Source organism: Acomys minous (genome assembly GCF_964271855.1).
Source record: "Acomys minous genome assembly, chromosome: 3".
Classification (NCBI taxonomy): domain Eukaryota; kingdom Metazoa; phylum Chordata; class Mammalia; order Rodentia; family Muridae; genus Acomys; species Acomys minous.
Window position 1 is genome coordinate 22,818,360 of NC_140485.1, and position 22,858 is coordinate 22,841,217.

Below are 22,858 nucleotides of genomic sequence, written 5' to 3' on the forward strand. Positions count from 1 at the left end.
CTTGGGGAGGAGCTAAAAGATATAGGCAGGAAATGATGAGGGGTGGGGAACCTCATCTATGCAGCCATGGAGAAGCCATTATTGTCCCTGGGGACAAAACTTCCAGTGGGGCTTCATCAAGCCCCTGACACACTCCTGCCCATAACTCCTCGCCCATTGCTCTGTAAAAAAAACCTAATGTGCTCTTTGGTCCCCTGAGTGAACTTTGGTAGACTCCTAACTTAGTTTGTTTATTGGCCCTTTTGAAAGCCCTTAAATGTAGTGTATGTATGACCCAGGAAAGGAATTTTTAACAGCAAAAGCATAGACATAAAATTTTGTAACTTAGATTGGGACATAGTTTCTTAGATGTGAAATAAAAATCATAATTTATAAAGGAAAATCTTAGTAAGCTGGATTTCATCATTATTAAAGTTTTGTCTACTCAGAAAATAATTTTAATAGAATGGGAAAGCAAGCAAAAGCCTTGAGGAAACAATAACAAAATTCAGGAAGAAAAATAACTAACAAAAGAAAACTCCTATTGAAAAATTGGTGAGTCAGGTGTAGTGCATGCCTGTAATCCCAGCATTTGAGTATTTTAATGATTCTAATGATTAATTTCCACTGTATCAAGGATCTCAAGTTTAAGGGTACTCAGGGTTACATGCTGGGGCCCAGTTCAAAATCAAAATAAATAAATAAAATAGACAACATATTTGAACAAGATAAATGATCAAATAACTTACATGAACCCAAGGAAAGAATCTCAATTTATTAGCACATCTATAATAACCCAGAAAGAAATAGACAGTTTTCTAGTGATTGAGAGAAGAAACAAGCAAAAACCCAGACTGAGGATAGGCATAACAACATGACTAGCAGCATGAAGTAATGCGTATATAGAATGCTGAAAGTGAAAAATACAAATTACTTTCAAATATAGAAAGCAATTTATAGTAAGCCAAAAGTCTAATGTTCCCACTCATGAGGGTTATAAATTAAGCAGAACATGTTGAGTCATTGGATGGAAAGCAATAAAGTAGAGTCATGACCTGACAAAAATGTCTTTATACATGTGGAAAATAAGAAATATGTGCCCAACTTCACAGTAATGGAAGCACAGGATCAATCATGGTGAACTCTATTGGATAAAGGGATAACAAAAATGCTGTATATTTATATTTTAAAAATCTACCACTCAGGTATTTTTTAAATGAAATTTTGCCATTCATAGCAGCATGGATAGAACTCGAAGTCAATAGATTATTGAAACAAGCTAGACATAGAATAACAAACACTGTGTGTTTCAGAAACCAGAAAATTATCTCTTTAGGACCACACAGTAGAATGGTGGTCACCAAAGTCTGGTAAGGGCAGAGAGGGACTGAATCGGGAGCAGCAAACCCAGGATGGGGAAATCATATCTCGGCATAGTAGAGAAACTACTGCCTAGAGCAACCTAGGGTCCGTTTCAAAATGACTAAAAAATATAAAATTCTCAACATGTAAAATTACTGATGATTGAAGAGATAGAAATATTTTACCCTGATTTATTATATATTATATACATGTATTGAATAATAATAATGTACCCCTAAATATTTCTAAATTAAAAAACAAAAGAAATATATTCTTAAAGAACCCACTATTCAAGAAAGAAATTATAAAGGAAATTAGAAAGTAACTGACCAAAGCTAATAGCAAAAAGTATAGTAGAGCACATATAGTAGTTCTGGGGTAATTGCTGGCCTTTGACGAATATTCTAAAAAAAGAAGGAGGAGGAGAAAAAGGAGAAGAAAAAGAAAAAGAGAGAGGAAAAGAGGAAGGAAGAAGGAGGAAGAAGGAAAGAGAAGGGAGGAGGAAGAAGAAGAGGAGGAGAGGGAGGAGGAGGAGCTGAAATAAATTCATGATCTAACATCTATCTTCATGTGGCAGAAACTGATCCTTCACCTCTTCTATATTTAGATTTCAGTTCTCTGTATTACATACAAAAAGAGAATAACAAAAAATCCAAGGAAGAGATAATTATATTTTAGAAATCTCATATTTTATAAGACTTCACTTTCCAGTTTGGAAGACATTAGGACAAGGAATTTTTTTTAAAGTAATGCAGATTTTTCTGTGAACTCTGAGAACCTTGAAAACAAGAAGAAAATGATCAGAACTTCCAGAGAACAGAGAGGTGGGAAGACAGAATGCTGCTAAGCCTCCGCCCAGCAGCTCTGACAGCCAGGATAGTAGAAAGTAAGGACTTAGCAGCTCTGAGGGGAAATTGTGCATAACTTACACCCAAACAAACTGTCAAGTGAGGCTGAGGATGAAGGCCAGGCATGTTTTAAGAAAACTTCATAAGAAAAATTCAACTTTTTCTTATGAAGCTATTGTACTAATACTCAACAAAACATGAAATAAACTAAAGAAGATGAAATGAAATTCGAAAAGCAAAGGCTTTAACATGTGAGAGAGGTAGTTTTCAATATAATGGAGAAAGGAACTCCCAGTATAATGGATGTACATTAAATGTAGTGAAAGATGTTCAGGTCAGAGCACATCTGGTAGCTTTGGAGGAGAACCAATACATTATTTCTCTCTACATTACACACACACACACATACATACACACACAAACACACACATACACACACATATGCACACACACACACATACACACACAAACACACACACACAACAGATAGTTTATCTCACGGAAAGGTAGTTTACCACTAGACTGTATTATTCATGGATTGTGTCTTTCACATTTTAGAGTTTAACACCCTTCTTGGGGTCAGACTCTTTCTAGATATAGTAAATGATATAGGTATAATTATAAATACAAACTGACCAATCTAGAGCCAAGGCCACAACTACCCTCTCCTTTTACTGAATTCTTACCCCAGATGATTGACATCCTAGGAGCCAAGCAACTGGAGTGAACTTTGAGCCTGGAACCTGCTGGAATGGTTTAATGATTTCTGCCTTAAAAAAAAAATGTAGCAAGGCTATTGCGGTACCTTTGATGTTACTCAGTCCTGGCCCACCTGGTGTGGCCCTCTGTAGTATGACATCTTTCTCTTGAGAGAGATGAAAAATAAGCAACCATGCTTTAATCAACTACCTGTTGTCCTTACTGTACAACAAACTTTCTATTAATACCTAATATTTCAAAACAGAGGCAATCTGTCAAGAACACTCAGCAAATGAAATGCAAAACATCTATATATTTTATACAGCGGCAACTAATAATTTTTTAAAGCCTGGTAGCTGTATCTAGAGAGATGTAGAAATTTCTACTTTGTTAGTATGAATCTAATTGGCTAATATATATACTATATTAACAGGTCTAAAACCTCCGAGTGGCTTTTGGACCCACTGGAAACTGACAGAACTGTGCACACACACCATACATGGCAGCAAGCGTGGGCCGGCGAAGTCGATGAAGAGGAGGATTACGGCCAGCCAGGAGCGCATAGTGTCCAGTAAGCAAAAGTGACGGGTTAGGCGGGAGAAGGTAGCACAGCCACGTATGTTAGGCCAGTTACTAGTCCGTTTCTCTAACACTTCGATATGGCAAGGTCCTAGACTATCAATGGACTTGTAAATTGCTGTCATTGTGGTGTGTCAAGGCCTTTCCCTGCTCACCTACTGTGACAATGTTTTGTCAGTTTTTATTGTGTCTTAGTTTAGGTTCTGTGGCTAGCTAGATAGCAATGTGTCTTGCAACAGAGAAGCTTAACATTTTTATTTAGTACATTTAAACCTTATATCTTTTAGAGTTTAAGTCTTGTTGCGATTTGTCAAGACTTAAGATTAGCAAAACACTATGTTTCTTCCTAGTGCTTTCTTGTTTCTATATTTGACTGACTTACTAAATCCATTTGAAATTTATTTTGTGATAAGGAATATGACTATTTCTCCACCTTTTCTCTTCAAAATGATTCATTTATTAAATAGTCCACTTATAGGAAAATTTAAATATCAATATACTTTGATATATATTTGTATTTGCTCCTGTTTCTTGAACTTGGTGCCCAAAGCTACAATACAAAAATCAAAACTCCTTAACCACTCTCAGCTAATGAACTCTTTAAGGCAAATTAATTTCTCTCCTATTTGTACTATGGCTGCAGTGCCAAGCACAGTCTTGATATACAGGGTTCACTTCTGCCCAGCTGGAGCAGAGTGAAGGCTCTTCAGTTGGTTTCAGCACGTATGGAGAGACCTACCTTCCAGTGTTTTCCTTCAGATCTACCAAGCAGAACAGGCTGACCTATTGGCTTTCTCTTGAAGAGTCTATTCTTAGGCTAATTTGTGATGCTACAATTATTTAACTAGTTCACTACAGCTTTTAAGATCTATACATGTGAAAGTAATTGATCACAGATAGGGACATGGCTTCCTACTCTACGCTGTATAAATATCATGGAACATGATTCCTATTAGTAGTTATAAGAAATTGCTTGTTTTGCTATTGATAACCTTTAATGAGTTTTCTAGAATGCCACACATAAACCGGAAAGGACCCTAAAAGCTAGAAGTCAAGGCACACATAAAAAAAAATAGGTGTGTGTGTATATATGTGTGTGTGTCTGTGTGTGTGTGTGTGTGTGTGTGTGTGTGTGTGTGTGTGTGTGTGTATCTTTAGCTCTGGCAAGAACTTGCCATTCTACCAGGTAATTGCTGTAATGACAAAGTACCTTTAAATGAGGAGGTGGATGTTCCCTTGCATTTCTACACAGCTTTGGCTTTTCCACGTAAGTTCTGCCACTGGAGGTTTAAGAAATGTGTCAACACCAACTGTGTGCATTCCCATCATGTAGTTATTTTTCCAGCAACATTTTTAATGTTTATTCTATTTCACAGATTTCAGGTATAATATGTTTTTTTAAATAGCATTCACTTTCTGAGTCTTTTGTTTGTTTCTCTGTGTAGCCTTGGCTGTCCTGGACTTACCTTGTAGACCAGGCTGCCCTCAAACTCACAGAGATTGGCCTGCCTGAGAGTGCTGAGATTACAGATGTCTGTCATTGCACCCAGCTCACTTTCTGATCCTTAACAAATATTTACCTGAGAGAAGATAGGCCAGGAATAGCTATGTTTATCGCCTTGCATATTCGTTTTGCAATAGCTAGGGATTAATACAGGGCCCCACAACCAGTCAGCTTGCAGAGAGAAAGAGAAGGTGGCAAGCTCGATTCTAAATGAGACATCTGTGGCATACCTCTCCCCTTGAGACTCAGAAATCATCAGGAATGATTCTAAGATGGCAGAGAGAGTAGATGTATAATAGGAAATGGGATTGCATTCATGAACTGATGGTGGCTGCATGCCCAAGACGTGCACGAGATCAAGCCATATAGAACCCCAGCATGAATAGTGAGGGGCTGTGTGAGGGGACATTGGCAGCTGACGGCTTCTGGAGAAGGCAGTGTCACTTTCTTCCAGGGACATGGCCCTGGAGAGACTGCCCATGCTTCAGCAGAACATTCCAGACCCACTCACTCACAGGAAGAACTACATGGACTCAGTGGGCATTTATAAAGAGAGGACAAAGGGCATGTGAGGGTAGAAGGGGAACATTTGGGGTACAGGGTGTGGGGAGGGAACAAGATTGTGGATTTTATTAAGATACATTATATATATAATATATATAATTATATATTACATATATATAATTTTTAAATATGGCTCACATTTTTAAAATAACATGAACATAAAAATATTTAAAATCATGTCTGCCATTACCCTCAGATCATAAAGTCAGTCTATATCAATGTAGACAACAAATAGATATGCAGAAAATAATTCACAATGCTATTAGACCATGGTAAGCAAATCTCTGCTAAAAGAAAAAACCGAACATTTTTATAGTTTATTTTTATCTTATGTGCATTAGTGGGTTTTTTTGTTTGCATGCATGTCTAAGGCTTGGTGCCCTCAGAGGCCCTAAAACTGGAGTTATAAACAGTTGTGAGGCCCAGTGTGGGTGGTAGAACTTGAATTCTCTAGAAGAACAGATAGTGCTCTTAAGCAACAATCCATCTCTCCAGTACCCTAAAAGGAAATTTTAAAAATATTTTTGAGACAGGGCTTTAATTTGTATCCCTGTCATCTTGTGGCTAGCTGCATATAGCATTGTGTTTTTTAAACTCAGAAGTCTTTTGCTCCCTGCGTGCTGGAATTGAAATCATGCTCCACCATGCCTGTATAGGTCTGAAGAGGACGTCACATCTCCTGGAACTACTCTCAGAAGGTTGTGAGCCTCCCAATATGGGTGCTTGTAACCAAACCCAGGTCTGCTGCAAGAGCAGCAAGTGCTTTTAATCACTGAACTATCTTTCAGCCTCAAATGATTATTATTTTGTTTTTGGTTTTGTTTTGTTTTGTTTTGTTTTGTTTTGAGACAGGGCTTTTCTGTGTAGTCTTGGCTTTCCTGGTCTTGCTTTGTAGACCAGGCTGGCCTCAAAGTCATGGAGATCCACCTGCCTCTGCCTCCCAAGTACTAGGATTAAAGGAATGCACCACGGCTCCTGGCTTCAAATTAATTTTTTTTTACTATTATTTTTAAGGCGAATGAGTAGAACTGATTGGAGATTCATTACCATGAAATCAACACTTTTTTCATTATGGGGAAATATAAACACTGGATAAATTAATAGGGAATTCCGTGGTAAATACAATCTGTGGTTTATAAAACACATCAGCACTTAACAATGAACACCATTAGCCAACAGAATTTGAAGTAAAATTGTAATAATCCCTGTTGTCCAGCAACACAGTGATACAGAAGAGCACTGAGGAGAGGGGGAGCTGGCAAGTGTCAGACGGTTTCATGAGAGCCTATAAAAATGAACTTCTGGGCCTAAGAGACATTCTTTGAGGCAGAGAGCATCCTCAAGCAATAGCTCCAACTGCTTGCTTTCCCCAGTGAACTCTGTCAGTGTGCCCTGGGGCAGAAAGAAGTGCTGCCTGCTCTCTGACAGTTGCTGACAGCATCCAATCAGAGGACAGACTGTCTGGCTGCTGCACATGTTTGGAAATGTACTTTTAAAATCCAGGTGTAAATGACAGATGTGTGACACTGACCTTTGCACAGGGGAGGGTAAGATGATGTAGTCATGGCGAAATGCCTAGAAAGACCTTTCTCAGACACATTTCCAACATATTACTCATCTTCTCATATGGAAAAGTAAGTGATATGATGTGTCCCGTGCTTGAGCATAAGAACATTCTGGAGACTAGTCTCAAAGCGGAGGAAATCGATGAAGTGCCTGCTAAGATAGTGAAGGGATTGCTCGAAGAAAAGGCAGTGAAACATGAGCAGCTACAAAGAGAGAATTAAATAGGAAAAGTACTGCTAAGTAGAAGGAGATGGTCTCCAAGGATTTGGTGTGGGAAAGAACCAAACAGAAACCTTGGAACTGAAGAACTTAACAAGTCAAATGAAAATACAGATGAGAGACCTGAAAGCACTCTAATACAGAAAAAATAATCTGGATTTAAGAAAGCTCCTTTGAATATTCCAATCAGATGAAAGAACAAAGAAAATGGAAGAAAAAAGGAGAATGACAAAAAAACTGTTCAGGCTACCATTACACAAACAAATATCTGAGTCTTGGGGGTCTCAGAGGAGGAAAGATAAACTACGTGTAAAACAGTAGTCCTAGGCTTCCCTAGGCCTGGGGTTCTCAGAGGGGGAAAAGATAAACTACGTGTAAAACAATAGTCCTAGACTTCCCTAGGCCTGGGGGTCTCAGAGGGGGAAAAGATAAACTACATGTAAAACAGTAGTCCTAGACTTCCCTAATCTTGGAAACAAGCAGCCGTTTGGGTTCAGGAGTCCCAAAAGACCCAACCCATTTTTGGCAATTTAATGAACTTGATAGTATCTGCTCAGCAATCTGAACTATACTTCTGGATTTACAGTGTTTTGCCTCTTGCCTTGTCCTGCCTAACCAACAGCAAAGTGTCTACCCAGTTACCTTTGTTTCACTGTCACTCTGATGGCCTCCGTGCAACTCGTGGCTGTACTCCGTGTGAAATGATCACAAATTTGAACAGAGATTTTATTATATCTAATGCACGTTCTGTTAATAATGGACTTTTGTGCTCCTTATATTCTGTAATCATTTCCTTGTCAGCATGATGACAGCTCTTTCTCATGTTTGTGTTCTGTCTAATGCTAACTGCAAATAGAAACAGGAGGGGAAACCTGGGTGGGGAAGGAATAAGATTCTCCATTGTGCTTAAAAATGAGACAATGAGCCGGGACTAGATCAGAAAGGAGTTTGGTTTTGATTTTTCCACTTGTCTTGTTAGTTCTCAACTGCAGCAAGAGCATTAAAATTACTGGGGAATATAAAAATGACATGTCATATACCTGATTCGGGGTCCACTGATAGAGTTGACCTGGGATGGAGCCTGTGCCTCATTATTTCAAAAAGGAAAAGTAACTCGTGGAGGCGACTCTAATGTGCATCCTGCATGTTCTGTTTTGCTTAGAGCAGTGGTTCTCAACCTCCCTAACGCTACAACTTTTTAATGCAGTTCCTCATGCTGTGCTGACCTCCAACCATAAAATCACTTCCATTACTACTTCATAACTGTAATTTTGCTACTGTTATGAATCTTAATGTAAATATTTATGTTTTCCAATGGTCTTAGATGACCCCTGTGAAAGGGTCATTTGTCTGCAAAGGAGTTGTGAGCCACAGATTGAGAACCACTGGCTTAGATGGTCATGGACAACTCTGAGTACTTGCTTCTGCTCTCTAGGACAAAACTCTTAATGTTTCAAAGGAAAGTCAGCTGACATCTGCCATCTCACCCTCTTAAGGTAGTGAAGTTAAGAGGAGAATTATTTTCAGGTTAAGACTCAAGACATGATAATGTCTTATGTGGAGGCCAGGTGACATTGTCAGTTTCCTGCCATGTTAGACCTAAGAAAGCACAATACAGTCGAACAAAGCCAGATATGATCCAAACCTCTGGTTTTCCTGTGGAAGAAAGGACCATTTTTTCACAGAAAATATTCCTACTTTATCTGTTTCTCTATGAACACCTTGAATTGTCTTATTAGGCCTTAGAGCTCATGGGTTTGTGGTAAGCCTTAAATGGTTGTCTAATTATGGATTGCAGTGGTACTTTACAATGACCTCCATTCTGGTGTGTACTGCTGAGGTAACACCTCCCCTTGTGTGTGTACAGAAGTGACATCACATTGGAGATTGTTTCTTAAAACTATGGCTTCCATTCGGGGCCTTTTATTCTCTGAACCACTGTTTTGTAGGAAATAAACTTCTTTTGAGAAACAGTGCTATGAAGTGAGGAGTTGATGTTTACAGCCTCAGCCAGTGAAGGGTGGTGCTGCGTTTCTCTCAGGACTGAGTACTGAGATCAGTGGCTTCCTTTGATTATAACTTTAATGAGGGCTTGAAGTCAGGAAGAACTGTTGTTTTAGAAATTTTCATGTTACACACCACAATAACTAATGCAAAGCTGCCTCCAGACAGATAAAGGAATAATTACTGTTCATATAATGGCATAGACTTTCAGAAAGCTCAGGATGGTGATTTGGGAAATAGGGCTGTTACAGTCAGGAAGCAAATGGGAAAACAAGAGCTACCTTCTCATGAGAGTAATCACCTAAGAAATCACAGTGTTGGTAAGATAGTAGGAATCTGTTATTTACTTCCTGTCTAGTGTCTATTCAAGAGAAAAATAAATCTTCTTGATAAATTCTTCAAAATTTGAGAACAGATGGGAGCGTATGGGATGATGCAATAAGTCGCTGTCAGTGAACGCTGAGCTTTGTTGAATGTGGTAGGATAAGCAGAGTAACCTGAAACTCACATGTTAAAACGTTTTCAAATAGAGCAAAACCTATAATTAAAAATAAGTGCTGGAGCAGGCAAGATGGCTCATCAGTGAAGAGCACATACTGCTCTTGCAAAGTACCCAAGTTCAGTTCCTGGTACCTCTTCTGAGCTCCATGGGGGCCCTTACTCGTGTGTACATACCTATAAAGACACACACACATACACACAGGTACACAATTTAAAAATAACGATAAGCCTTTTTTAAAGTAAATGTTTGTGGGCAGATGTACAATGACTTATACGACTAATAATGATTTTGCCACTCAATATTAGTTCTGTCTAATTCAAGTCTAATATTCTAATAGTTGTTCCATGGTAACTAATTTAATAGTAACTATAGCCACCATCTATGTATGTTTAAGCTTCTGCATGATTACGCTTATTCTGAGTTTTTAAACGTTAAGTAAAAATAATTGCATTTCAACTGTAGCTTGTCTTTGCTATTTTGTGGGGTTTTCTTTTTCCCACCCTTTACTCCTCACTGCCCCTTCCCCCCCCCCCCAGTTTTACCCCTATCACTAGATAGGAGAGAAAGAAAGATAGAGGGGGGAAAGAGACATAGAGAGAGAGAGAGAGAGAGAGAGAGAGAGAGAGAGAGAGAGAGAGAGAGAGAGATCCTTGAATCTAATTTCTTTCTTCTTGTTTCTTCTTTGACCATGACTACTACTAACAAACCACAACCAACCCCCACAAATGACCAACAAACAGCAAACCCACCTAACACGGCCTGAGCATTTATATAACCTCTGAAAAGCTCCCAGAATTCAAAATGTCACACAATCACAGAAACTATCTGCAGCTGGCAAGACCATGGCTCTGCTAGAGCATAAGGCAAATGATAATCAGCTGCTGTGGACCCTCCAAAGTAGCCCTATATCCCCACACCTGGGTTTAAATAAAATAAAACACATTCTTAAAATATTTCTATGTTTTTTAAAGAGACAAAAAATTCCAGAATGGTGCTACATTCTACCTTTTCCTTGGAAAATATTCATTAAATGGATTCCTCTCTCTCTCTCTCTTTCTCTCTCTCTCTCTCTCTTTCTCTCTCTCTCTCTCTCTCTCTCTCTCTCGTGTGTGTGTGTGTGTGTGTGTGTGTGTGTGTGTGTGTGTGTGTGTGTTGATTGTGGACTAGCATTCAGCAGGCACCTATGAAACAACTATGAAAAACACAATCTTCTTCTTCTACCCTTGGTATGGTTACGAGACTCCAGTTACAGGAGCCTGGGCTAGGAAGCTAGGCTACAAATATACTTGAATTGGATGCTAAGACAGAATTTTCCCTCATGACATCTCCTATAGTGTCTGTGTTGAAGGGCAGCACTTCCTACCTTACAGTAGCCTGGACACCTGGGCAAACCACAGGAAAGTCAAGTGATTTTGTTATTTTAGTTGACGAGAGCTTTACCATATAACTTTTATCTAAAAACATATTACCAAATAGTGTTTTATGTAATATAAAAATTTTAATGAAAAGCACTTTGAACTTGATATCACATTAATATACCAACAATTTAAATAAATGCTGCCTTTCCCTTGGTTAGCATACATAAAGTTTTGTCAGCATCTGCTGGTGGCAGAACTATGTAGTAAGTACCATATTTTCTGGAGTATAAGATGACCCTCAACGTTAAAATTAACTTTTCCAGTTAAAATATAGAGATTGGAGTATACTTGCCATATAAGACTACCCATTTTCCAATGCACACCCTGTGCAGGAGACTTGGGCTGAAAACTATATATTCTAACTGGAAAAGTTAGTTAAATTTGGGGGTCATCTTATATTCCAGAAATACAAGATTCACCTCTCTGTCAAGCCTGTTTTCTGCAGCCTCACTAGACCTTAAAGGTATGTGGGGCACCATAGCCTGACTACAACCTCTATTGGAGTTGTACCCTTGCCACTTGGTGTTGGCATCTTTTTGCATAGGAGAAATAATTTCCAGAGATTATCAAATTCCTAACTGTAAATATACCTACCTTTAAACTATGCTTTATTGTTGTGCATCAAAATGCATTCTCACTAAAAATCCTTTGATTTCTTTTACATATATGATCCAAATTCATTGGCAAGAGTGTTGTGTAAAATCTTTCCCACATATTTGTATTGTTTGCTCTAAGACATCTAGCGTAAGCTGGCTGCAGGCTGTCATTTTTGTCTGCCATCCAGCACTTGCTGGCCAAGTGCTGTGCTAGACTTGATGTCAGTCATCTGGGGAGGAGAAATCTGTAGTGCAGCCAGACAGTTCTGTTGTTCCCTTGAAATTAAAAGCATATGAAACAGATACAGCTTCTTAAGGTTTTTTCTTTATAAATAACATAAACTTAAATAACAAAACAATAAAGTTCAAATACAACTTAAAGTAGCGTTTAATGCTGTAACCACAGGGGTAGGGGAAGATGATATTTGTGGGAAGAGCATTACTAAAAGTCGTGTCCCCAAATGTGAATTATACAAAAGATAGATTATGTTACTTGGAAAAAAAACTTGAAGATTTCTGATTTTTATTTTTAGGGAATATAAAATGTTATTTTGTGGTGAGATGAAATACAATATTATCATCGTTGTTGTTATTTTATTTACAGATTTTTAAGACATCCTGTTAGCAATACTTTTTCAATTTGAGTGGCGTTAGGAATTTTTTTCATGTTAATCAGTGTAGGTATGTTCCAAGCCTATAATTTTGTAAAACCACCTGTAGATTCCATTTTATAATAAAAAGTTGAGACCATTCATTTTTTTTCTGAATGGAGCTGAAGTGAATTATAGTTCTTACTGGAAAGCTTTCAAACACTGGTCATCGTTTACAGTTTGTGTGAGCTTGACCACATGACAAACCATCCCAGCAGCCTTTAGGTCTGACATACCTTGTATAACGTCATCTGCATTATCGTTATTATTGTTATAGCAGCCATTCTATAAGCAGATAGTGATATTAAATATTCAATATCAGATAGTCAAATCTAACATACTCTTAAGGGTAAATTAATTTAAGAAGAACATCATGTCACTAACATCTTGATTGTACAACCACTTTTACAACTTTTTACAACTTTTAGTTACTAAATCTGATTTGTGTGTATATTCTTCAAATCTTTCTTTAATGCAGTCTTTTAAAATAAACAAAAAATGCGCAAGTCCAGCTTGATCAGTTTTTCAGTAGTTTTCCAGCCTTTCTTGGTTACTTTAGAAGAGAGACAGAGAGTAAGGAAAAAGAAAGAAGAAAAAAGTCCACTGGAAAGAAATCTCCCTGCTGAATGAAACTGTTTTCTCAAACACCGTGTATGATTAGGTTATCGCCATAGGAAGAAAGTGGGCTGTTTTCTGCTCTTTCTTCGTTTTCTTCCCTTTGACAGGAAGCCCCTTTTGATTTAGGGCAACGAACATTTCCCCTCCACTGTGAGTCCATTTAGCTGACGCATACGTGTTATAATGGTTTTCCAGGATCAGTTCTTTGAAGTTGCAATCCTCATTGCATTCTTTCTGATAAAAACAAGCAAAAAACCAAGCACAATTATTAAAACGAGTTCTGGAGTGGCTCAGACTAACAGCAAGCAAGTGATGGTTTGTAGAGGTAAAACGTATGTGACTTATTTTAAGCCTCAGACTGAGCATAGCTGATACAGTTTAGTGGATTTAGTACTGCCATAGGTCAAAAGCATCTTAAGTTTAGCAAAAGATAATTTAGTTGTGTCTCTTTGGACAGTACATTTCTACTCTTTAATGATAGAATCCTCAAATCACTCTATTTTCCCATCCACCAGAAATTTAGTATAAAGTGGGTAGCCTTTGCTTCCTGCAGGCAAGAGACTACATAATAAACTTCATTTTCTACTATGTTGCCCTCAATTGTAACAAAAGTAAAGCATTACTTAGTTTGGTCATCCATGCAGCCAAGTGTTCATTTGATTAAGCCTCTATTCTGCAGCTTGCTTGCATGGGCATTATGCAGAGCTATAAGAATACAAAGCAAAATGACTTTTGCTTTACTGTAGTGGGATGAACTTTCTCACATATTTCCCATCATAATAAAGTGGAAACAATGTGCATGTTCAAAGCCCATGATTGTGAGACTGATGTTGATAAATAAACTGAACACTTCAAATTTTTTCCCAAGAATTTTCATGTCAGCAATGTACAAATGGGTGAATTCTAACAAACAGAGCTTTAATACTCACAGATGGAAATTTTAGGTTCCAAGTATCTAAAGTGCACAAGGGAGTTTAGAATTGGAAGGATCCATAGAGATCAGTCATTCCAAGTCAACTTATAGATGAAGAGCCTAACATCCCAGTAGCTTAAGCAAACTAGGGTCACACAGAAAGTATTTTGCCTTGATGCTGGCATAAAGAATGTTTCAATTGGTTGGGCACATTCCTGTATTCAGGGAGGCAGAGGCCTGTGAATCTCTGTGAGTTTAAGGTCAGCCTTGGCTACAAAGTGAATCCAGGACAGCCAAGGCTATACAGAGAAACCCTGTCTTGAAAGAAAGCAAAACCAGAAGGAAAAAAATTTTTATTGAATACTCAGCTTGTACCAGTGGAACAAAATTAATTCCAGTTTTCAGAAAGGCAGGTACTTTGACAAAAAATAGTTTTGAATAATAACTGTTATCAATTATTAATACCTTTGCATAGAGTTTTCCTTCTTTGTTCATTGCAAGATAGTATTCACTTTCCACCCCTTTGATTGCCACAATTCCAACTGCCACGGTCCTGATTTCCATGATGTCTGCAAGGAACCACAGAAACATGTATCAGTTATTCACTAATCTTGAGACATACTTCCCCAATGGATACAAACACCAGAGTAATCCTTAAACACACAAATGCAAACTGATGACCTCCTGTTGCCTAGAAAAGGATATCTGCGTACAGAGAAACAGTTACGTAGTCAGACTTATCCACTAGAACGGCACTTTTAATCTACCATAGTGACGGCATAGCTAACATTTCCCCCTGAGTGGCTGCACACTGTGGGGCAAGCATCCTGGCCATGTTCCCTTCGCTGGTGAGGGCACTGCTACACAGGGAAGCCTGACAGCTGCTGGGTGGCAGAAGGAGACACCCAGAAGATGTGGGACAATGCAACGAAAGGAAGGGGCCACCTAACCGTGTCGCTCTTCTGTTTGGCTATGTTTTATCCTAAAAATTATTAATGATATAATAGTTCTCAACTTTGCTGAAACGAGTATCTTTAAAATTACAACTAAAGCAATTACAAGTTATGGCAAGGAGAATCTACTGTCCTTAAAAATGATTGTCTTAAGCTGTGTTTAATGCACAGAGACTACTCAGAATTTAACTATAGAAGTCCTATTAATATAAGTTTGTATGTTTTCATAATTTTTAAAATCTGTGTGGAATTTGTTTTATAAAATAGGCATTTTACAATGTTAGCTAAATATTTTCTAGTATTATATGTGATGCAGACAATCAGAGCAAGCCATCGTCAGAGGGGCGTTTTGCAGGGCTTTTACACAACAACCTTGTTTTCTCTAAGGAAGGTGCCAAGAGAAACAACCCAATCAGCAGAGTCCCATGGGGTTAGACTGGCACTGCTGCCGTGAAGAATACTGAAGAGAGCAATTACTGTGACACACTTGCACAAACCTACTTAAGAATGCTATTAAATTTGGGTTCTAAAGGCTCTACCACTGCGAAACATATACACTGTTATTCTTTTTTCCAAAATCCATGAATCCAATGTTATTTCCTGAGAGAGGGGAGTGCTCATATAAAGCCTGAGGTGCAGCATCCATGACCAGTTGGAATTAGACGGTGAATCTGTATTTCTGTTGACAAGTTAACTCGTTTATCCCCAATGAAGTGAAGCACATTACATTACATAGATGCACCATAACTCGTTAGCATAACTAAAGAATTCAAAAGCTGAAAGAAGCTGGGCACAGTGGCGCATGCCTGTAATCCCAGCACTCGGGCAGGAAGAGACAGGCAGATCTCTGTGAGTTCGAGGTCTACAAAGCAAGTCTAGGACAGCCAAGGCCACAAACTGTGTCTCAAAAAACCAAAACCAAAACCAAAAAAAAAAAAAAAACCAAAACAAAACAAAACAAAAACAAAAACAAACCCAAAAACCTCAAAACCTGAGAGAAAAAAAAATTGAAACATGAAAATTAAGACAATATCTAATGTACATCACCCATTAGCCTAGCGCACACATCTTCAACAGTAGCACTGGTTCATTATCCAGGGTGCTAGCTTACACCAGGCACACTCACTAATGGCTTTTCTATTTCCAGAATTCTACTGTTCATGGATTTATCTAGACTTTTTTTTTTTTGCCTGTTTAGTCTTGTGTCACATTTAGAATCAGAGGGATAAATTTCTATACTTAAACAAAAATTTCCCAAAAATCTACCGACAGAATTACAAGCGTTCCCTTAATTTTGCGCTCAATATTGATACTAGCTCTCTGTTTTTATTATCAGTAGCTTCATGACTTAGAGTACTTTAACTTCCCTTTTCAAAATTATTTCCAATAACCACATGGAGGCCTGTCCAATTCCAGTGTAGTACTACTTATTCTCTAAGATGTTTTTAAGCATTATACTGAAAGGGTTTGAAGGGAGCACACATAAATACAGATAGGATAATACACATTTTGAAGATGAAAAAATGGTTTGATGATTAGGCTAATCAGAACATTTAATTTTGTCTTTAATCAAGTATACCTTCTTGCAAACATTAAAACTAAGAACTAAAACCAAAACCAAACAAAAACAATTCTAATGTTAAATAATGATCTTCTAGGATATTCTGTCAAAATCATCTTACTGACTGAATATTTATGTTACATTTAAAGGTATAGATTTAATTCAATAATAAATTTTATGACATAAATACATTTGCAAAATTATTTCTAGTATCTCTAAAAGAACTAAAAAATACGATAATAAAAATCATTAAAAGTAGATAAACCACCTGAAGAAATGGTAACAAAAGAGCAAATGAAAGGAAAAGGTGTTGTGACACTAAAGAATGAAAACAGTGGTGAGGTCCCTCCCTCAGCTATTAGTGTGACAAAGCCCGGAACCTCCTGCCCAGGGGGAAGGTGCCTCACAGCCCAGACTCCTCCTGGGTAGTGGGAACTCAAAGTGCAGCCAACTTGGAAGACACTTGGTCGGTTTCCTAGGAACTGAACACACAGATGCTTTGTGCCAAGGCACTTAGCCTACTGAGTAGAAGACATGATCCCACAGAAATCTGAACATGGATGTTTAAAGCAGCTTTACTTTCAAGAGGGGAACGAATAGTCCAACTGTGCTATATGCATACACTGGAAAGTTATTTAGTGTTTTTAGAACTCAGCAATTAAGCCACACATAGAAAAACAAAACAAAACAAAAGAACCATACATGAGCATTGATGTCAAGTATGGAATTTTTAATCAGTGGACTATTATATAAAAAAACTGAAGCAGTAGATACATTTTATTATACATTTGTCAAAACTCATGGAATTTCACAGGACAACAAACTAGCAGCATGTATTCCAATATTGGTTCTCCGACGGTAAGAAATATACCCCATTCCAAGGCATTAAAAGTAGTGGAGCCACGGTGATTCTGCTCTGCTCTCTGCTCAAGTTGTCCGCAAATCTAGTCTTAACTGAAAAATAATGTTCTTAAATTGCAATTTTAGCTTTTTAAATTTGTACTCTAGACGTTCACTAATTACATACAATGACTGACTATAAAGAGACTATTTATACAAACATCTTAAGTATTCATTCTTGTCCCAAATATACAGAGCATATGGGGAAAGGATCTGAGTAATGATAGAGTTTAAATGAAACTTTGAATGATGGATAAGGTTAGTGTGTAGACAAGATGAAAATACAGCACAGCTGAAAAGAAAAACAGTATAGTCGAGGTCATGGAAGCTAAGATTTGTCATATTAATAAGACTACAATTCGAACTATCTAGACTAGGAAACATAAGTAATAGGATTGAATACTAACTTAAGGAATCTGAACTTATATTTGAAGACAACAGGCAGTCCCTTCAGGTCTGTAATTTCAAAAGTGTCAGTCTGAGAGTGTGCGTGAGGTGGCATAGGCAGGAAGGGTGCTTAACTCCAGCTGACATCCATCCCAACGTGGAGGGAAAGAGCCAACTGCCAGGGTGCCCTCCGACCTGCTACACCCAGATAAATAGATAAATTCAGTAAAATATTTATGAAAAAGAAAAATGTCAAGCTAGAGTCCCGTTGGAGGACACCAAATGGGATGAGAATTGAAGGTGAGAGGTTAAAATGGCGCCTGTGCTACGGTGTCAGTTGGTGTCATTTGACACTTGGCGGTTATTGTTCTTGTTTTTTAAGTTATTGAGGTTTTGTCCCCAAAATGCCTTGGCTTAAGTTTCTAGTGCTCTAAATGTGCATAGTTGTAGCTCACTCACACAACTGTTCTTTGTTGTTCTCAATAGTATTTTAGAGTGGAAAATGGTATCAAGACTAGACTCCTGTTTAAAGCCAGTCTTCCTAAACCCATTTTTATTTCTCCTGGGGTGTTGTTGTTGTTGTTGTTGTTGTTGTTGTTGTTGTTGTTGTTGCAGTTTCACTGTCTGTTGTAAGTCTCAACTATCCGTGCTATGAATATCTCTGGCTAGTTTATGACCCTCTGTAAATGTGATTTATAAATAGAAACTTTATGCACACACATACAGAAATAGCCAATGTGCTTCTCTAAATGCCCCGGGGCTTTCCTAATGCCTTTCAAATGATTGGGTTTCAAATGGTAAATGACACACACAAATAAAAAATCGTGAAACATTTTTGGTTTCATCGGGCTGACTACTTGTTTGATGTTTGATAGCTTTAATTAAAGATTACAGAAATTAATAGTTTGTGGTTTTATCCTGTTGGGGTTTTTGTTGGTGGTGGTGGTGGGTTTGGTTTTCTAGTTTTTGTTTTGTTTTGTTTCCCCTTGGAGCTTGGACACAATTACAAAGAAGCAAAGAATTTTTAAAACAAGTATCCTTTATGACATTTAAATCTTGCACCTCAGTGTTATATTTTTGCCATATTTGGCATGCAATTCCTCCAGTTACTATTATACATCTATATACATCTGTTTGTTTGCTGTTGTAAATTTGAAAACAAATACATTTAAATAGCCATCGACTCAACTTAGTCATCTCCTGCCTCTCCTGGTCATCTGTGGTCCATCTTCTCTTTGTTTTTAGGTTACAAAGGCCTCCTTTGAATGTATCCCCTTAATCAGAGCTGCTTTAAGACTTTCATGGATTCCAGGCACTATTTCCCAAGACTGTCCTACATAGTGAATCATATTAATATGTGAATATTACTCAATAGGAACACTAGGATTCTTTTCAGTGTTTGTGCAATCTTCATTTTGAAAGATTAGTTCTAAAATAAATCACTGAACTTACCCATTGCTGTACATTTTACAGATATTATGCATTCTTGAGAATTCTTACAAGTGAAAAATGTGAAACTGTTTTCAGATACTATTAGTGTTATGTAATTATTATATCTAATGAGTAATGAAATGAGAATATAGCATTTTATGTGCTAGATGTTTGCCAATCACTAGTTTTAAATTTTAATGCCAATATCTTAATTTAAAGTTATAAATGCATTTTTAAGGGCTTGTAATTTTCATAGACTCTAGGCTCTATGTTTAGGAGCCAAATGAATACAGTGTTCCCCATCCTTCCAAAGGATACAGTGTCCCATCCTTCTAATGGATACAGTGTTCAGACCCTTCCTGATGTCCTGTATTTAAAAGTGTGTGGTTTCTTCTTCTTCTTTTTTTTCATTTTTTATTTTTTGATATTTTTCTTTTTTATTATTTTTCTTTTTTACATATATTTATATTATTTCACATATATATAATAAATTACCTATAGCAGGAAGAACCACGAAACAATCAGGAATTATATAAGTGTTACATTTCTAGTGTTTTGTCTATTTATATTTGGCAACCTTGAAGAAAACATTTTCCTATCTTGGTGCATCTAAAATTATGAATGTAAATCAATATGAATCATATCAACTTGAAAATCTATGTATGATGTGGACCTAGACCTAGACCCTATGCTCAGATGTAGTAGATAGGCAGCACGGTCTTTCCACAACATGGGGAGTAGGGACTATTTCTGACATGGAAACTGGCCCCCCCCCAACCTGTGGTTTCTTTTTATCAGTACCAAGTTTAACTGGTCTTCCTTTGTCAAGGCCGCTGTTGAACCAGTTGTGTCAGGTCCAAGACTAGTAACAGTCTTAATTCTGGTGCAGCCTTTGGCACTTCATCCTTCGCCTAGTTTGATGGCTGCTTCCCCAGCCTCACACCCTCCTGGTGTGAATTCACTTGACACTATTACTCTCTGAGGAACGACATATGACTGTGATCCCAACTTCTTGGGAGACTGAGGCAGGGAAATCACAAGTGCGAGGCTAACTTAGGCAACATGGCAAGATCTCTCTTTGTTTTTTTTTTTAATAATAGCTTTTTATAATAACATGTAACTATTGCTTTTGACAAGTCATTATATTGTTCATCCTACTGCCTGAAATATATTTTATCCTGGGTTGGGTTTTTTGGGTTTTTTTGTTTTGTTTTGTTTTGAATTTCAGGCAGGAATTCAAATTTCCTTAAATTCAGCTGGAAATACTTTGAATTTCTAAGGTGAGATTTGATCTTGTTATTTTATTCTTGGAAATGCTATCTCATTTTTTTTCAGCAGTATTTGTTGAATATTTTAATTCCCTCTTTATGGGTATGATGGCTCTCTCAACTGTTGTGGACTATTGTGTCCCATTGATTTACTTACCATGTAGTTTTGTGCCAACATTCGTTGCTTGTGAGTTACTGGCTCACATGGTATGTTATGCTAATAAGTAGTTCTCGCTCTAGGTGCTGTGTATCTAAAGTTCTAGGTGTTGTGTTGTGTATCTAAAGTTCTAGGTGTTGTATTGTGCATCTATGGCTCTAGGTGTTGTGTTGTACACCTAAAGTTCTAGGTGTTGTGCATCTATGGCTCTAGGTGTTGTGCGTCTAAAGTTCTAGGTGTTGTATTGTGCATCTATAGCTCTAGGTGTTGTGCATCTAAAGTTCTAGGTGTTGTATTGTGCATCTATGGCTCTAGGTATTGTGTTGTACACCTAAAGTTCTAGGTGTTGTGCATCTATGGCTCTAGGTGTTGTGCATCTAAAGTTCTAGGTGTTGTTTTGTGCATCTATAGCTCTAGGTGTTGTGTTGTACATCTAAAGTTCTAGGTGTTGTGCATCTATGGCTCTAGGTGTTGTGCATCTAAAGTTCTAGGTGTTGTATTGTGCATCTATGGCTCTAGGTGTTGTGTTGTACATCTAAAGTTCTAGGTGTTGTGCGTCTATGGCTCTAGGTGTTGTGTTGTGCGTCTAAAGTTCTAGGTGTTGTGCATCTATGGCTCTAGGTGTTGTGCGTCTAAAGTTCTAGGTGTTGTGTTGTGCATCTATGGCTCGAGGTGTTGTGTGTCTAATGAGCCAGCCTTTCCACACAGCCCTTCTGAAAGGTGAAGCCATGGCTATGTACTCCACCTTGCAGGCCTTTTGCCCTCCCTCACCTGGGATGACTCTCTAGATTATTTACTTCAAACCAGCATCTTACCACGGATTAGACTGAGAAAGGGAGCTGGTTGTTCATGGTTCTTCCGGTCAGAGGCCATTAGCTTATTCCATACTAACACACCATCACTATCTTTCTTATGATTATCTTAATTACTTGATTATTTCAGAGTTTTGGATGAAGAAAAAATTAGTAATCCCTCTCTAATTAATCATAAATTTAAATTTTCTTCAACATTGTAAAACTCATGTTTATTTCTGAACAAACAAAATCCCAAAATAGTTTCTATGGGTTTTACACAATTAAAAGTTTATTAAACAAATGCAAATTAAAATATGAATGCCGTTGTACCAAAGATGACAAGACATGCTTCCGATCTAAGTAGCATGATCATGTGCTTTTTAAAAAGCTAGCTCAGTTGCTCTTGTAATTTATTTAGTTTCCAAATGACAAGCTTACAATATGGTTTCACACTGCTGTTTGCAAGCAGGGCTCCACACATAAGACGCGGCAGGTACAGACAGCTGTCTTACCTCCCCCACAGTAATACTGGCCGCAGTACAACTGTCACACAGAGCTGTTTAAGAAATAATCATGGTATGCTCATAGCCAGACCTCATTCTAGGCGGAGACCTTGCTGGCACGAGGAGTATCTACAAGTTAACTACATAGTTAAATTTATTGGAATATGTATTTTTAAAGTGAGTTATACAGCTGTTTTACACTTACTAGTTTATATTTAACTGAGAATACTGTTAGCCAACAGTCATATTAAGGTTATAAATTTAACTGCGCATGACAGTGAACGGACCTATTTATAAAATAGTGAAAGTCATCATGTCTTAGCTAAATGATGAAATAACGAGTAAGTTTGAAACAGATTTATCTCATCTCTCTGGTTGCCAGAGACCCATACTTGATGTTTATGGAGACAGCTAAACCATTACTTTATAAACCTGAAAAATATAAAATTAAGAAGTGGTGGGTTGAATTTTTATTTCAACCTAACATTATGTTAATTGTTTTAAAATCAGAAACTCCAGAAAATCAGAAAGCCAGAAAACTGGCTTATTTTAAGGCTGTAAAATGCCTACATCTTCATTCATAAAGAATATTACAAAAGGGCTGGAGAGTTGACTCAGAGGTTAAGAGCACCGTCTGTTCTTCCAGAGGACCCAGGTTCAATTCCCTGCACCCACCTGACAGCTCCCAGACGGCTGTAACTTGAGGTCTAGGAGTTCCAACACCCTCTTCTGGCCTCTGAAGGCGTCACACACACATGGGGTACACAGCATATACATGACGGCAAACACTCATACCCATCTGTCCTGGAAGCACCTCTCCTCACTGTTCCTGGCTGGTGCTCAGGTTGTGGGTTCCGTGACGAGTACATCACACCGGAACACA

General features: G+C 37.8%; 2 protein-coding genes across 3 annotated transcripts in view; one reads left to right on the forward strand and one right to left on the reverse strand.

Annotated features, from left to right (window-relative positions):
* The window catches only part of FAM227B (family with sequence similarity 227 member B), a 160,812-nt gene that overhangs the window by 47,842 nt on the left and 90,112 nt on the right, over positions 1-22,858 (forward strand). For both annotated transcript variants that reach the window (XR_014777958.1, XM_084775513.1), the window contains exon 11: positions 3,322-3,459. Coding sequence is in view for 1 of the 2 variants with exons in the window: in XM_084775513.1 (XP_084631639.1) it covers positions 3,322-3,459 (138 nt within the window). In the remaining variant the exon portion in view is untranslated. The remainder of the gene's footprint in view (positions 1-3,321; positions 3,460-22,858) is intronic.
* Positions 11,305-22,858, reverse strand: part of FGF7 (fibroblast growth factor 7) — a 50,829-nt gene continuing 39,275 nt past the window's right edge. Inside the window, exons 3-4 of the mRNA XM_084775518.1 lie at positions 14,487-14,590; positions 11,305-13,342 (exon numbers count right to left, since the gene is read on the reverse strand). Coding sequence (XP_084631644.1) covers positions 13,148-13,342; positions 14,487-14,590 — 299 coding nt within the window. The 3' untranslated portion in view covers positions 11,305-13,147. The remainder of the gene's footprint in view (positions 13,343-14,486; positions 14,591-22,858) is intronic.